The sequence below is a fragment of the Pipra filicauda genome, unplaced genomic scaffold (genome assembly GCF_003945595.2).
Source record: "Pipra filicauda isolate LSUMZ 115617 unplaced genomic scaffold, ASM394559v2 scaffold31_size4109673_pilon, whole genome shotgun sequence".
Classification (NCBI taxonomy): Eukaryota; Metazoa; Chordata; class Aves; order Passeriformes; family Pipridae; genus Pipra; species Pipra filicauda.
Genome location: NW_024104443.1, coordinates 452269 through 466018, shown reverse-complemented (window position 1 = coordinate 466018; position 13750 = coordinate 452269). Strand labels below are relative to the sequence as shown.

Here is a 13750-nt window from a genome sequence, read left to right as displayed (position 1 = left end):
GGCACTTTTTGTAGCAGAGACTTGCTGAAAGTTGATTTCGTTCAGCATATTTTTACCTGAAATGCTCAGAGGAGTTCAACTTCACAGCAGGAGCTGCAAGAGTGAAAGCTGGGCTCAAACGGGACTATACATCTAACTTCTGTTTTTATAACTCTGGTAACCTCACACTGCCTTCAGCTGGAGAACCCTGAAGGAGTCTCTATCTGGACTTTTCAAAAGGCTTTCACAACACTGTTACAGCAGAACAACACACGCTTTTACTAAAAAAATATTTTTAATATTTAAAAAAAAAAATAAATTGCAGTCATGAGGGAAAAGCCTAAACCATTAGCCAGCTGTGAAGAAAAGGGTTAACACTAAGTTTTTAATAGTTGTGATCACATAACCGCTAAAGCCTACCACAGCCAGGGACTTCACACCGTGGAAAATCTTGCTGCTTTCATTTCTGCTTAAAGAAACCCCCTTGTTTTCCTTACTTTCCAGTGACCTGGAAAATAAGTCTCTGGAGAGCTGAGCAAGGAAACCCTCCTAAGTCATACTCTCGTGGTGTTGCAGCCCAATGTGGGCAGTAGCACTTGGGCTGAATGCTTCCCTTTTCTTAAACTTCCTCCACTTCTTTCAGGCTGTGCTCCAGGATGGTGTCTTGTCCCTGGAACTTAAAATAGCCACGAAACAACTTTCTCTGAAGCACCAGGGGAAACCAGTAGATATCATCTGGCCACATGCAATGGAATGGCACCTCGTCCAGCTGAAACCACTGGGGCCGCATTTCTGGTGGGAGAAAACAAAAGAACTTGGCATGGGACTGCCTTCCTTGACTTTTGCTGAATATCTGTCACCATGCACCTTTCCCTCTACAGCCCAGCTGCCTCCCTTTTTGGGGGGGGGGGGCATTTTGGCATGAAAATTTGGTTCTCCATTTCATAAGAGCAGTGCTGTCTCAGAAGAGCACACACATCCTTCCCTCCCCTCCACCAGCTACCTACCCTCACTTTCTGTTGGCTCTCCGTGGAAGTGATCTGCCCGGAAAATGTGAACGTCCATGAGTTCAGAGTTGCCCACAAATTCAAATGTGATCCGACCCATCTTCTGCAAGGTGTCCACAGTCAGTCCACTCTCCTCCAGGAGCTCCCTGAACAAGGCATAGATTTCTTTATATGAAAGTGGGAGGAATAAAAAACCTGCAGTCAGTAGCTTGACTTGCACATTCAAAACCCTTCCAGTGAACCAAAGGTGAAAGCTGTACAACAGAGCATGGTTCTGACTTGCACCAAACTATGAGTCTGCTTACACCACATGGGAACCAGGTCAGATGGGATCATGTTTTATTTCAGGCTCTGAGGCTGGCAGGTAAATAGTCTATGTTGGAAGGGGAAGATTCAGGAAAACAGATCATTTACTGTAATTTACAGTCCTTGCAACATGCTGACCTTTTCTGAGATCAGTGAGAAGTGGGCATGTGACTGTGACTGGATGTGGCTTCAGCACTCAGAGATACACTTGATTTAGACAAAGGCTTTGCCAACTTCAAGCTAAAGCTTTTAGAATTATGGGGAAACAGGTGATGAACACCAGAACAACTGTACTTGCTACACAATCAGCTGCTTCTGAGGCAAACTGAAACTTATTTAAATTACACAATACATAACCACTTGCATACAGAACGTTAAGAATGTCTCCCATTCAAATGCAGTGCAAAAAAAACAAAGCAATTGTGTAAACTTTCCCTTTCTGCTCCTTGGAAGCACATTGAGCATAAAGAGAGGCCAGAAGGCAGGACTTTTTTAAGAGCACTTGGAGAGATGTGCCAGACAGCTCTTTGCCACGCTCCACCATGCACAGCTACTTGACACACATCCAATTATTTCCTCTGTTTATGCTCCACGCTCAGGTTTTGGGGGTTTTTTTATTATTTTACCTCCCTCCAACAGAAGCAGTATAGCTTGAAGTTAGTCATGGTTTTTCTAATGTACAAAAATAAGGAATACTCTGAAACCACGTATCTTCAGTTAAGGTTAATAATTAATGTAGTTGCCTATTTGGCAGTAACAACAATTTTAAAATGTAATGGAAATCATTATAAGGCTCCAGCTTTCTTTGGCGTCGATTTCATGGATCCCATCCTTCAAAATTATATTTCAACTTAATGTCTTGGCTAATTTTAGTTTATCTTCTGAGAAGCTATCTATGTCTAAAATAGAGGCAGTTTTCCAGCAATGAATCTAATCTAAAAGCCTCCTTTTACAGGCAATGATAATTGAAGAACAAAGCACAACACTGCTACGGTTCTCCAGGCAATGTATCCATCAGCTGCTTGGCTCTGTAGCAAGTGGAAACATTACAGGTGGCAAATTAGAAATAACCAACTCACTCAATGTTCCCCTTACAAGGTGTGCCACTGAGCAGCTGTGGGTGCCCAGGTGCTCACAGGAATGTGCCATACCCAGCCAAGGACAGAAATCTTACTGGTACTGGGAACTTCTGTTCATGTTTCAGCTTAATGTTTAACTCCGTGCTGTGAGGACTTCACACCTTACACCACTGCCAGCCCAACTGAGACAGAGCAACACGGAACCACAGCCTGATACCTCAACTCCCAGTGCAAGGGAAGTTTGATTTGGACTGTGTGATGCTTCCTGGAGGAGAGCTGTGCCCTGAGGCAGCAGTGCACCAGCGGTGTTCCTGCCAGGCAAGTGGCCAGCGTGTCCAGCTGGCCCTGGCTCTGGGGACAGCTTCCTGCACAGTGGACCTCGGTAGGAACTGGTTGTGTCATTCTGGAGTAAACTGCAGGTGAAGGGATGAGGACAGACCTAGGCAGCAGGTGCTGGCTGTGCTGTGAAGCGTTGCACTGAGATCAGTGAAACTTTTGTCAGTTCACGTCTCGTGTGAATGAAAACTCCACTGTCGGACTCTGGGCCAGCACAGGTAAACACACACCCAGGAAATCAAATCCCAAATCAAATAACTAGATTTACACCACAGTGTAAACCTGGCAAGTGAAGGCTGAGGTAAGTAACAAAACTGATCTCCCGCCCTCTGCTCAGAGATGATAAATTCTATGAAAAGCCACGATCTCAGTGTCAGGTACGTTATTGCCCTGTGCTGCTGGGGGCACATCTGCACAGAATGTGCTCACCACAGAACCCAGGCAGTTGGGCTGGCACAGCTGAGGAGATTGTTCAGGGCAGAAGCTGCTGGGTAGCAGCTGAGTACACCAACACTGATCTTCCTGCAGGTGCAAGGGCAATTTTGGGTTTGTATCAGGAACTGAGGAGATGGCAAAGTGTGGCTTAGTAACAGCAATATTCATGTAAAGAACAAGATACCTGGTTTTTAGAGTGTAGCAATTCAATTGTGATCTGCTACTTCATTTCAATGACCAGACAGAAGAAAGAACTTCAAGAAATCAGCACTAAAATTTTCAAAAATTATAATGTGCCTTTTTACTGATGAAATTCAATTCCCTAACTCGGCATTAGCACTTTAAAATGTCACCATATATAATAAACCAACAGTGCCTTTCATAATGGACCTCTAAGAATTTCTGCTATTTTGTCACTACATTTTCACTCAATACTCAAAATGCTACTGGAAGGTGGCATCTGTTCAACAGCTTCAAAATTTAAACAATAAGCAGTTTGGCTTATTGTTTAAATTAAATTACCTGTAATTCTGCTATATAGCCAAAATTAAACCCTGCACCTCTCTGAACAGTGCAAGAACCTCTGTCCACCACTCGCGGACTCACTCTCGGTTTAGATCAGAGTCCAAGGGATGGGAGGGAGGACACTTGGGAAGTTCCAGTTGCTCATAGGTTGAATGACAGTTAAAAGATTTGCAGATGACAGACCAAGGGGAGCAATCCTGTTTCTTTCTACATGGGGATGATCCCTCACCACCTGTGGAGCAGGTGCCTCTGTTTCAGAGATGGCTCACGGCTGCACTGGTGGGTAACACACCGGGGTGTTACCACCGATGGTCCAACACCTCCACGGCCACCCTGTGGCCCCACGCCTGTCCCGGGGGCGCCGGCCAAGCCCTCACCTCCGGGCAGCCTCCTCGATGCTCTCCCCGGGCTGCACCTTCCCCCCGAAGCCGTTCCACAGCCCGGCACCGAACCCACGCTTCTTCATGCCCAGGAGGACACGGGACGGCTGCACCACCAGGACGAGGGTGAAGAGTCTGGACGTGTACATGGCTCCTGGGAGAGGAGGGATGAGGAGGGCACGCTGAGCCAAGGGCTCCCGGCACCCCTCGTCAGAGAGCCCCTCACCCCCCCGAAACTCCCCCCAATGCCTGGTCGCTAAATCCTTGGTCCCCCAAAGCCTGTCCCAATACCTCTCTAACGCTCCCACTGACCCTCGCTCTCCTGCTTCCCCAGCACCCCTTCCCCAAATCTTTGATCCCCCCTCCCCAAATCCTTGTTCCCCCAAAACACACTCCCCGAATCTCTGACCATCCTCAATCGTCATCATCATCATCATGGCTAGGCTTTGCGCGAAGACCATCCCCAATACACCCTCCCTGAATTCCTGACCACCCTCAGCACCCCTTCCCGAATCCCTGAGCCTCTCAGCGCCCCTCCCCAAAACTTTGAGCCCCCCTCCTCAAATCCTTGTTCCCCGAAACCCACTCCCTGAATCCCTGACTCCCTCAACACCCCCTCCCTGAATCCCGGATCACACTCAGAATCTCTCCGAATCTTTGATGCCCCCCAGCACTTCCTCCCCAAATCTTTGATCCCCCCCTCCCCAGATCCCTGTTCCCCCCAAAACCCCCTCCCTGAATCCTTGACCACCCTCAGCACCCCCAAACCCCTGAGCCCCCCAGGCCCCTCCTCAATCTTTTGATCGCCCCTCCCCGAATCCTTGTTCCCCTCAAACCCCCTCCCCAAAGCCTTGATCCCCTCACTACCCTCTCCCCAAATCCTTAACGCCCCCAGCACCCCACGCCTGTCCGCTCGCCCCTCGGCCCCAAACCCCCGCCTTTCCCGCCCACCTCAGTCCGGCTCAGCCGCGGCGCTTCCCGGCTCTTCCCGCGCCGCCGCCGTGAGGGAGGCGGGACGGGGCGGGACCAGCGGCCATGGCGGGGCCGGGGGCTGCCGCCATCGCCGGGGGTAGGTGCGTGGCGGGGCCGATGAGGAGATCCCGGGACCCCCTCCCAGGGTGGTGGTGGTGTGGTGTCCTTAGTCCCGGCGCCTGGAGTTTCCCTCAGGGCGTGTGGGTGTGTGATTGCTGGAAATGCCGGGCGGGGGTCCCCCCCGGGCAGTGCCTGTGGGTTGCTCCGCCCGGAGCTTGCAGGAGCTCGGGTATCCCCCTGGTTCCTCTGAGGGGCTCACGGAGGCCGCCAGCCCCTCTGAGGCAGCCCGGGACCGTGCTGGGGTCGTTCTGCCATGTCGTGTCCTTAAACATCGGAGCTGTGCTAGAGCGGGGATTCTTTTCCCCCCTTCCCTCAGGGTAATCCGTGAGGCCTCATCGAAAACATGGTCCTTCTGTTGTGGTTGGACCTGATAGCTAAAGGCGCCAAAAATCTCAAATTTGGAGGTTTCTTTTTAGAATCACAAAATTGTTAGTGTTGGAAGGGACCTCTGGAGTTCAATCATCCAGTCCAACCCCCGTGCCAAGGCAGGTTCACCTGGAGGGGGTGACACAGGAGCGTGTCCAGGTGGGATTTAAATGTCTCTAGAGAGGGAGACCCCACGACCTCCCTGGGCAGCCTGTAGTCGAGGCTGGAATTAATTACTGTAGGGACTTTTGAAATAACATAGTCATCATGTACTAGCCAGTTAACTTGCCTTTCTTGCCGGGCAGCTGTTGGCGTTTGGTGAGCAGATGTTTGCACACCACTGTCAGGTTTCTGAAGAAAACTGGAACTGAGCAGCTCTGGTTGGAGCGGCACTTGAAGGATCCTTTTGTCAAGGCATCAAAGCAGCAGCATTACCGTTGCAGAAGTGCCTTCAAATTGCTGGAGATCGATGACAAGCTTCATATTCTTCGGCCAGGACTTTCTGTTCTCGACTGTGGAGCAGCACCTGGTGCTTGGAGCCAGGTTGCTGTAGAGAGGGTCAATGCCTTGGGTACTGGTATGTGTGTATTTTTGGCAGGCAAGGATGGGGATGATACTCCTCTTGAAGTGTGTCAGAAATCTATGAAATACTATGAAATCTAAGAAATACTATGATGGGAGCGGTGTGGGGAAGGAATCTGGGTGCTGGCAAATGCCAGTCACTGATACAAATATGAGGTGTGGGCCTAGTGAATCTTCATATGGTCTGAAAAAATTGTATTTGTGAAATAAAACCGTACCATGTGACAGTAGTATTCTGATTAGCTGTTGTGAGGAAGATCCCCTCCTCCAGTTCTGAAATAAGTGTGGCCTCCAGCGGTTACCTTGGCTTACCTGATTTTTTATTTCCATTCTAGAAAAATTAAAGTAACCACTGTGCCTGGTTTACGTGGTTTAAGCCACTAATACTTACAAGACAAGGTGTTATCACCTGTACCATTGTCAGGACTGTCAGCCTTGAAACAGCAGCAGAAAAACAAGAAAAATCCCCCTTGCTTATCCAAAGTAGCTGAGTTGTCATGTCTGGAAGGGATGAGCTTATGGCAAACCCTCCATCCAGATGCACCCAGCAAACTGCCAGGGGAAGGCAGCTTTGTTTCTTGAGCTCACGCACGTGCAGGTTGTTTGCAGTCACTGAGTGTTTTTGTGTCCTTCATCCTTACAGATCCTGCTGTCCCCACTGGCTTTGTCCTTGGCGTTGATCTCCTGCGGATTTCTCCTCTGGAAGGAGCAGTTTTCCTGTCGAAGACTGACATTGCAGACCCCAGCACGCTGAGGACAATCCAGAGCCTGCTTCCCGCGGGGAAGGCGGACGTTATCCTGAGCGACATGGCACCTAACGCGACGGGCATCAAGGAACTGGATCACCAGAAGGTGATCAATCTGTGCTTGGGCCTTCTGAACCTGTCCCAAAGCATTTTAAAGCCAAAGGGAACGATGCTCTGTAAGTTCTGGGATGGATCTGAGGCCCGTCTTCTGCAAAACAGACTGAAGGAGCAGTTCCAAGACGTGAGAACTATAAAGCCTCAGGCCAGCCGGAAGGAGTCTGCAGAGTCTTATTACTTGGCAAGGCTGTACAAAGGGAAATGAAAGTTGAGAACTGCAGGTTCTCAAACAGGTAATCAGACACTGACTGGAAATCTGAATTTTGGTAGGTGTCTAAAGAAAAATCCCACCATGGAGACCCTGGGAAAACCTGCCACGATTCTCACGAAGTCCATCATGCTTTTCAAATACCTGTGGAGGAAATGGTTGGGAATGGAGAGGAATAATCTGAAAGGAAACCTCTGGGGCTGGAGTCATGGAAATGAAAATAAAATGGTGATATTGTGAGTTTTTAATGTGTGTTTGGAAATCATTGCCCTGTTAATGTCATACATGAGACGGACCATAAAGGGGGTTGTCGACATGTGAGAGTACAGCGAGGGGAGTTTGAGCTAATTTAGTGCCTCTCAGAAGCTGGTGCAATTTATTAGCACATGTAAAAATAGAAAATATTTCTGTTCACATCAGGATCTGCATCCTCACGTTGGGATCTGTAACCCAGCAGTGTGGGAGGCACGGCTGGCTCGGGAATGTTCAGCCCGATGGCTCTGCTGCCTTTCCTATGGACACAGGCTATATTTAGAAATTGCTGCTTCATGGCACTCATAAATCCAGTGGCACTGGGGCCGGGTCATTGCTATGCAGATCATTTCAGTCATGTTTCAGGTGTGACCTGTGGTGGTTCCTGGGTGAAATGACAAGATGTTCCCAAGATCCTGGACAGGGAGAATAACTGATTGAATTGTCAGAAATCTGTTTACACAAATAAATTTACCCACTGCCTTATCTGGAAGTGGCAACTTTTATAGCAAATAGTGCTTTTATAGGCTGACTGTGGCATGGGTTATACAAGGAGCTGGTAGCACTGTGTGTTTTTAAAGCTTCCAGATTTTAAACAGGTCTGGATCTCCATACTGAAGAGGGTGTGTGGCAGCGTTAACCCAACGGCCTAAACTGGGGAGTGGGGTGTCGAGTAGTAAAAGAAAATTGAAGTCAGTCGCTCCTTGAAAAACATTATGACCTGGGATTCACGGTGGGAATGGGAGCCGGCAGAGCATGTGCCTGCTCTTCTGCTCCTCCGGCTGCAGCTGCGGAGGGGCCGGGGGGCTCTGCCCGAGCAGGAGGGAGCAGGGGGATTTTGGGCGGGGGGGGGGGGCGAGTTACCCAGAGGCCGAGCTGGGAGCTCCTCCGCGCCGAGGAATTACGGTAGGGCGGAGATGCGCGCCTAGTCCCGTCGTTACGGCGGGCCGGGCCGGTGTTCTCGCGAGAGCGGGGCGTGGAGTTCCCGTGAGATCCCGTGGCCGGGGAGAGGAGGGAGATCCAAGCGGGGCGCGCGCCGGTGAGCGAGGAGGGACCGGGAGGGATGGGGGTGGATGGATGGGTCCCACCGATCCCACCCCGCTCCCGCCCTCCTGGAGCCGCGCGGGCGAGCCCCCGAGCAGCCCCGTGCCCGCAGCTGCCGCAGGTTCGCTGCCGGGCGGGGGGTCTCCGGGAGCCCCGAGGGTCCCTCGGCCGCGGGGGTTTCGGAACCGCGGGCGGGACCGGCGTGTCCTTGTTTTCAGTAGGTTTGAGGACAGGCTTGCCTACCTCAAGCCCCCTGCGGGCAGGGGACTCTCCGGAATTCGTGTGTACTCGTAGCCTAGTGCGTAGTTTGAATAAACGCTTTCTCCTGGGTTTTGGCTGCTCTGCTGCCCGTGTGCTGCTGTTACGCCTCCTCCTCGCGATGATATAAATCCAAGGAATAACTGGGAGTGCAGGAGCCTGGAGTTAGCCCCAGGACTGTGTCTCCGGCGCCCCAAGCCGTGTGAATGTTGTGGCTGCCTTCCATGATCCTGGGGCTTTATGGAGCACGCAGTCACTGCAGGAACTCCCTTAAGGCTCCCTGAAGTCTCCTGGGAAACCTTGGTGGCGTTTCGGAGCTCCGGGATTGAATTGTTTTCGGCCCTTCTGAATCTGAAGGATTTGCAAAAACTTTTATGCGAACGAGGAAATGCAGTTTTACTTATAGAAGGGATCTGTGAACTGGGGAAGACTTCTTGCTGGAAGTTAGTGCTTCCAGAGTGATTTTGGGAAACCAGAAACAAGTTGAATAGCAGGGTTTGCTGCTAATGTGGAGTTAGTTCTCCTCCCCCTTCAGCTTCAAACGTTTGGGGGAAGAGTAATAAGTTCTGTTTGTTACTGTTGCCTGCTGTAGATCTTCCTGCCCTACAATGTTAACTTGTTTCCCAAAAAAGAAAATTCAATTTTGTATGACTCATGACAGCTTTTATTTGTACGTTTATAGGCCAAAATTAAGGGGAGAAAGTATTTAAATAAAATCAAACCATTTTGGGTAGAAAGCCCCGGGAAGAACAGCCTGTCTTGCTTCAGTTTCTCATTTCAGAGACCTACGACTCCAGCCTGGGTTGGGTCATGTTTTCTGTGGGTTAGGATGCACCTGCAGTGATTTGCAGGTTGATTTTACCCTGTAAATTGGAAGACATTGAGTGTTTCCTCAGGTGCCGTGTCTCTCCTCAGCAGAGCAGCCAGGATCCAGCAGCGTGCTCTGTTGGGTGATTTCTCTCTCTGTCTGTTTCCAGAGCCATGGAGGACTTGGAAAATAACACCACTGTCTTATCCACCCTGAAATCCCTCAACCACTTCATATCTCAGCGCATGGAGGGGGTGTCTGGGCTGGCCCCACCAGGACCATCTCAAAGCTCCTTGCAGATCCAATACCAGCAGAGGATGCAGGTGAGGTGTCCTCATCAGTGTGCTTGTGTGGTCCTTTTGATTCCAGGAATCAGGATTGATTTCATTCAAATCTGACCATTCTTTCTGAAACTGATGTTCACACAAGCTTGGAAGCTTGGTTTTGGTCAACATTCTGAATTTTTTCCAGAAAATACTTAATTTTTTCAAGTGTCAGACATACTTATTTCTGTTTTGTAAAAGAATGGGAAAGGTGCTTTGAAATTATTTCCTGCAAGTTATATCTGTGAAACAGCTCAAGAAATTAAATTGTAAGTTGTTTTCATATTGCTGAACAGAGGAGCTTTAGATCTGTTAGCATTTTTCTAGTAAGATACTTTGTTACCTTTTTTTTTTTTTCATAATTTTAAGGTTTCTTTGCCTGGACACAAACAGGAGTGTGGCTTTGATATGCAAACAGTTCAGTTTGTGCTTTCATGTCCACTTCTGTTTGCATCCACCTGTGGTTTTTACTTTTCTTTCTTTTAGCTGCTTCATGCTCATAAAGCGTAAAATAAGTTGACATCTTGGATCCTAAGGACTGTTTATTAGTCTGAAATGAAGTTTCTCTGTTCTGTTAATATAATTTCTATTTCAGTCTCTAGGTATAAAATAAGCTTGCTTATTTTAATGTAAATCTGCTTTGCATTTGAAATGTTGACAAAAGGCAATTTGTGTCTCTGTTACATCTCTGGTGACAGTGATAGTTAGAGGAGGCTCTCTGGGTAGAGTCTCCATTACCTGTGTGTTGGATGTACATCACCAGGAGATGAGGAATTCTGTTAGTATTGTCTGTGCTCCAAGGTAATTTCAATGAAAAAATGAGGTGTAATGTTGCAGAGGTCATAGAAAAACATGTTATTTTGCTCAGCAGTTGCATTTTATTGGGAGCACGATCTGTGCTTCTTGGCCAGCTGCTTTTACTTTTATGAGGCTCTGGGAGTTCATAATTAAACTTTTTTTAGATAGAGAAGTACATTTTGTCAGAGTATCTCTAGAGATGGAAGGAAGAATTCTGAGTGAAGAACTTGGAATTAATTTCTTTCCAGCTCACCTTGATTCGATACGGGGTTTTTGGGCGTGGTTCCCTAACTGCAGCTGGTGTGAGAACAACAACAAACTTGGTGATAGTTTCCTGGTGCTTTGTAAAATGGCACATAAATGTCAGCAGAAGCAGTACAGGGTGGGAGGCACCACCCTGCCTTATTATTGCTGTTAATGGGGTGCAATGTCCCTTTTCACACATGAACTGGCCAGTTGGAAGAACAAGCTGGGCAGATCCACTCCAAATCCCAGCTGCTGCAGGTGGAGCGGGAGAAGATGCAGATGGAGCTCAGCCACAAACGAGCTCGCATCGAGCTGGAGAAGGCAGCCAACACCAATGCCAGGAACTATGAGGTGAGTGTGGTGGCTTGGGATCACAGGCCTGAGTCACAACACCTGTGGAGCACCTACAGTGGTGTTTTGGTTTGGATCAGGGCTATCCTCTCCACTTCTCACGAGCTGTGCTTTGCAGTGGAATGTCTCAGAATGTGTATAGGCAACTTTGTTTTGGAATGAAGCTAAACTGCAATCCAGGAGCAAGCCTGGTGTTCTCCAGCTGCTAACAGACCCTGTCCTCAGGGCAGGACTTTAGTGAATCTGTAGTAGATGCTCCTGGAATGCATTTGCTGCGTTTGCATTTACTGCAGAGGTGGTGGTGGTGTGGGTGTCAAGTTCCCAGCACCAACTGTTTTGCTCTACAGATCCCCTTGCAGTGCATTGCACCAACTTGCTGATGTGCACAAGAGTGTGCACTTGAAGCCTTGTTAGGTTGACAGACCCCTGATCTGATCACTGAGTTCTGTTAGTTTAGCACTAAAGTTATCATGGGTAGCAATAATAAAAGGGGTTTACTATTTGTTTCCCCCAGAAGTATTTAATAATTTTTCTCCTAGCTGAATTTAAACTTCTGCTGGCACAATTGCAAGCATTTAGTTTGTGTGACTGTAATTAATTGGAATGGCAATAGTGCCAGCCATGCAGTGTCACACAAGGGAGCCTGCACTGATAAAACAGTGAGCCTCACTCAGGGACTAATAGCTTTTATTGGTTTCTGCTTTTATGACCACATATGTTTGCTTAACGATCTTACTGGAATAAGCAGTAGATCAGTGGGTCTTGTAGCATAATAAAAATCTCATATGTGGCTGATTATAAACACGTTTTGTTGTATTTTACAAGGATGCTGGGTGACAGATTTAGTGTGTAGTTGTGAAATAGCGAGTCAGTGACTAAATTCCTTGTTCCTCTGAAGTCAGGTGATGTGGGATTAAGCCAGGAAGAGTTCAAACTGGAATGTAGCTGAGTCAGTCACAGAAACCCTTGAAATACTGGTACAAAAAAAGGGAGCAGCACTAATCCAGCACTCTGGTAATTACCCTGCTCAGATTCTGTGTTTTTCTGAGTCATGTGGATAAAGGTTTTAGGAACCTCACATTGCTTTGCATAATCCTTGTTTACTATGTAAATCCATGTCTCGATTTGCTTTGATTAGTAAAGCAATTTACTATGCATTTTTTCAATAAGAATTAATTTGTGGTAGGAATAAACTGAAATGGTGTATGAAAGGTGGTCAGAGCGCAGAAATATTTATTGTATTAGTTGATAAAACTGTGCATTTAAACCCTGTTTCTTTTCTTTTAAATGGCCTCATACAGTTTCCAGAAGCTGCAGAGGGAAGTTTCTCTTATTAACCCAACTGTTGAGATCTGAGTTTCTGAAAGTCAATTTGCTGTGCACGGCCCAGCTTTAAATTGGAGATCAGAATGTTTTCTGCTGGAGATCTGCTGATCTGCTGGAGGGTGTGCAGTGGAGTGTGTGAAGCCACATTTGTATTCTCATAGCCATGACTTAGTGTAAGAGATTTGGAAGACTGTCTCCTAATTTTCCAGCTCCATTGCCCTGGGTAGCTCTTGACATAGAGTTGCTGCTGGTAAGATTTTTGGCCTTGCCAATGCAAAAAAAGGTTAAAGGTTAAAGCTGTGGTCTGATGATGCCTTGGTGGCCATGGTGATGAGGAATGAAGACAGGAGAAGGGAAAATGGCTTCAACTTTGTGCTACTTTCTTCTTATATCTTTTTGCATTTTTTTTTTCCTTGGCAAGCGAGAGGCCGACCGTAACCAGGAGCTGCTCACACGCATAAAACAATATCAGGAAAGGGAAACAGAAGCTGAAAATAAACTGAAAGAACAAATGGAGATGAACAAATCCTACAAGAAGAGCATGGAGACAATGAGTAAGAAGCTGCAAGAGAAGGAGAGCAAATTAGCTGAAGCTAATGAAGTAAGAACAGAGCAATTTTTAATCCATTCGTAGCTTCAGATCACTTTGCAGTTCTTGTCAATTGAAAATGCCCCTTTTGATTAAAAAAAAAAAAAGCCCAAACAAAATAATTGGAATCTCTGTGTTCATCACCTGGAAGTTAATAAACCCCGGTGGTGTGTGTCTTTGCTGTCAAAGTTTAGAACCAAACCAAGCCCAGACACAAGTGAGCAGATCAGAAGGAGATTTCTTAGACAAGTTGATGTGGAGAAGGAGGAAAAAAGTGCAAGGCAACATATAGCACCAAGGTTCAAAGTCAGGTTACGTGACCTGCGAGCTTTCCTTTGGAGTTAAGATATTTAGAAAAAAATCCTAAAAACCACTGACCTCTACTTCTAGGGAACTGTAATGCCTCTGGTATTTGGTTGAGGCAAACCCAGACATTTTAAATTTTGAAACCCAGACAAAATACATTTGGAATGGTTGTGGGATAATTTTTTACTTTAATATATGTACTTATCATCATCTAACTTTGAAGCTTGATATTTTTCATGCCAGTTTGGGGGCACTCATGTAACAGGTAATGGAAATGACAATTTGAGTGAC

General features: G+C 47.4%; 3 protein-coding genes across 4 annotated transcripts in view; 2 read left to right on the top strand and 1 right to left on the bottom strand.

Annotated features, from left to right (window-relative positions):
• Positions 1-234: 234 nt before the first annotated feature.
• Positions 235-5031, bottom strand: NUDT1 (nudix hydrolase 1). Its single transcript, XM_027738481.2, has 4 exons — positions 4999-5031; positions 4045-4201; positions 987-1132; positions 235-771 (listed from the first exon to the last, which is right to left on the bottom strand). The coding sequence occupies exons 2-4, from the start codon at positions 4194-4196 to the stop codon at positions 599-601; spliced, it is 471 nt and encodes a 156-aa protein (XP_027594282.1). The 5' UTR covers positions 4197-4201; positions 4999-5031; the 3' UTR covers positions 235-598.
• Positions 5029-7406, top strand: MRM2 (mitochondrial rRNA methyltransferase 2). The gene is made up of 3 exons (XM_027738480.2): positions 5029-5120; positions 5811-6082; positions 6731-7406. Exons 1-3 carry the CDS (start codon positions 5083-5085, stop codon positions 7153-7155), a joined length of 735 nt encoding a protein of 244 aa, XP_027594281.2. The 5' UTR covers positions 5029-5082; the 3' UTR covers positions 7156-7406.
• A 1004-nt stretch (positions 7407-8410) lies between these two features.
• MAD1L1 (mitotic arrest deficient 1 like 1) overlaps positions 8411-13750 on the top strand; it is a 351438-nt gene continuing 346098 nt past the window's right edge. For both annotated transcript variants that reach the window (XM_027738492.2, XM_039383691.1), the window contains exons 1-4: positions 8411-8449; positions 9690-9843; positions 11098-11238; positions 12986-13165. In XM_027738492.2, coding sequence (XP_027594293.1) covers positions 9694-9843; positions 11098-11238; positions 12986-13165 — 471 coding nt within the window. In that variant the 5' untranslated portion in view covers positions 8411-8449; positions 9690-9693. The remainder of the gene's footprint in view (positions 8450-9689; positions 9844-11097; positions 11239-12985; positions 13166-13750) is intronic.

What these genes read in the sequence shown, in the direction of transcription:
- NUDT1 (XM_027738481.2), bottom strand. Translation starts at nt 4,196, where the DNA reads ATGTACACGTCCAGACTCTTCACCCTCGTCCTGGTGGTGCAGCCGTCC. An exon ending in ATCGAGGAGGCTGCCCGGAG is followed by an intron (nt 1,133 to 4,044) that starts GTGAGGGCTTGG and finishes TGCCTTGTTCAG; the next exon opens with GGAGCTCCTGGAGGAGAGTG. An exon ending in AGAGCCAACAGAAAGTGAGG is followed by an intron (nt 772 to 986) that starts GTAGGTAGCTGG and finishes TTCTCCCACCAG; the next exon opens with AAATGCGGCCCCAGTGGTTT.
- MRM2 (XM_027738480.2), top strand. Translation starts at nt 5,083, where the DNA reads ATGGCGGGGCCGGGGGCTGCCGCCATCGCCGGGGGTAG. An exon ending in GCCGCCATCGCCGGGGGTAG is followed by an intron (nt 5,121 to 5,810) that starts GTGCGTGGCGGG and finishes CTTGCCGGGCAG; the next exon opens with CTGTTGGCGTTTGGTGAGCA. An exon ending in GGTCAATGCCTTGGGTACTG is followed by an intron (nt 6,083 to 6,730) that starts GTATGTGTGTAT and finishes TCATCCTTACAG; the next exon opens with ATCCTGCTGTCCCCACTGGC.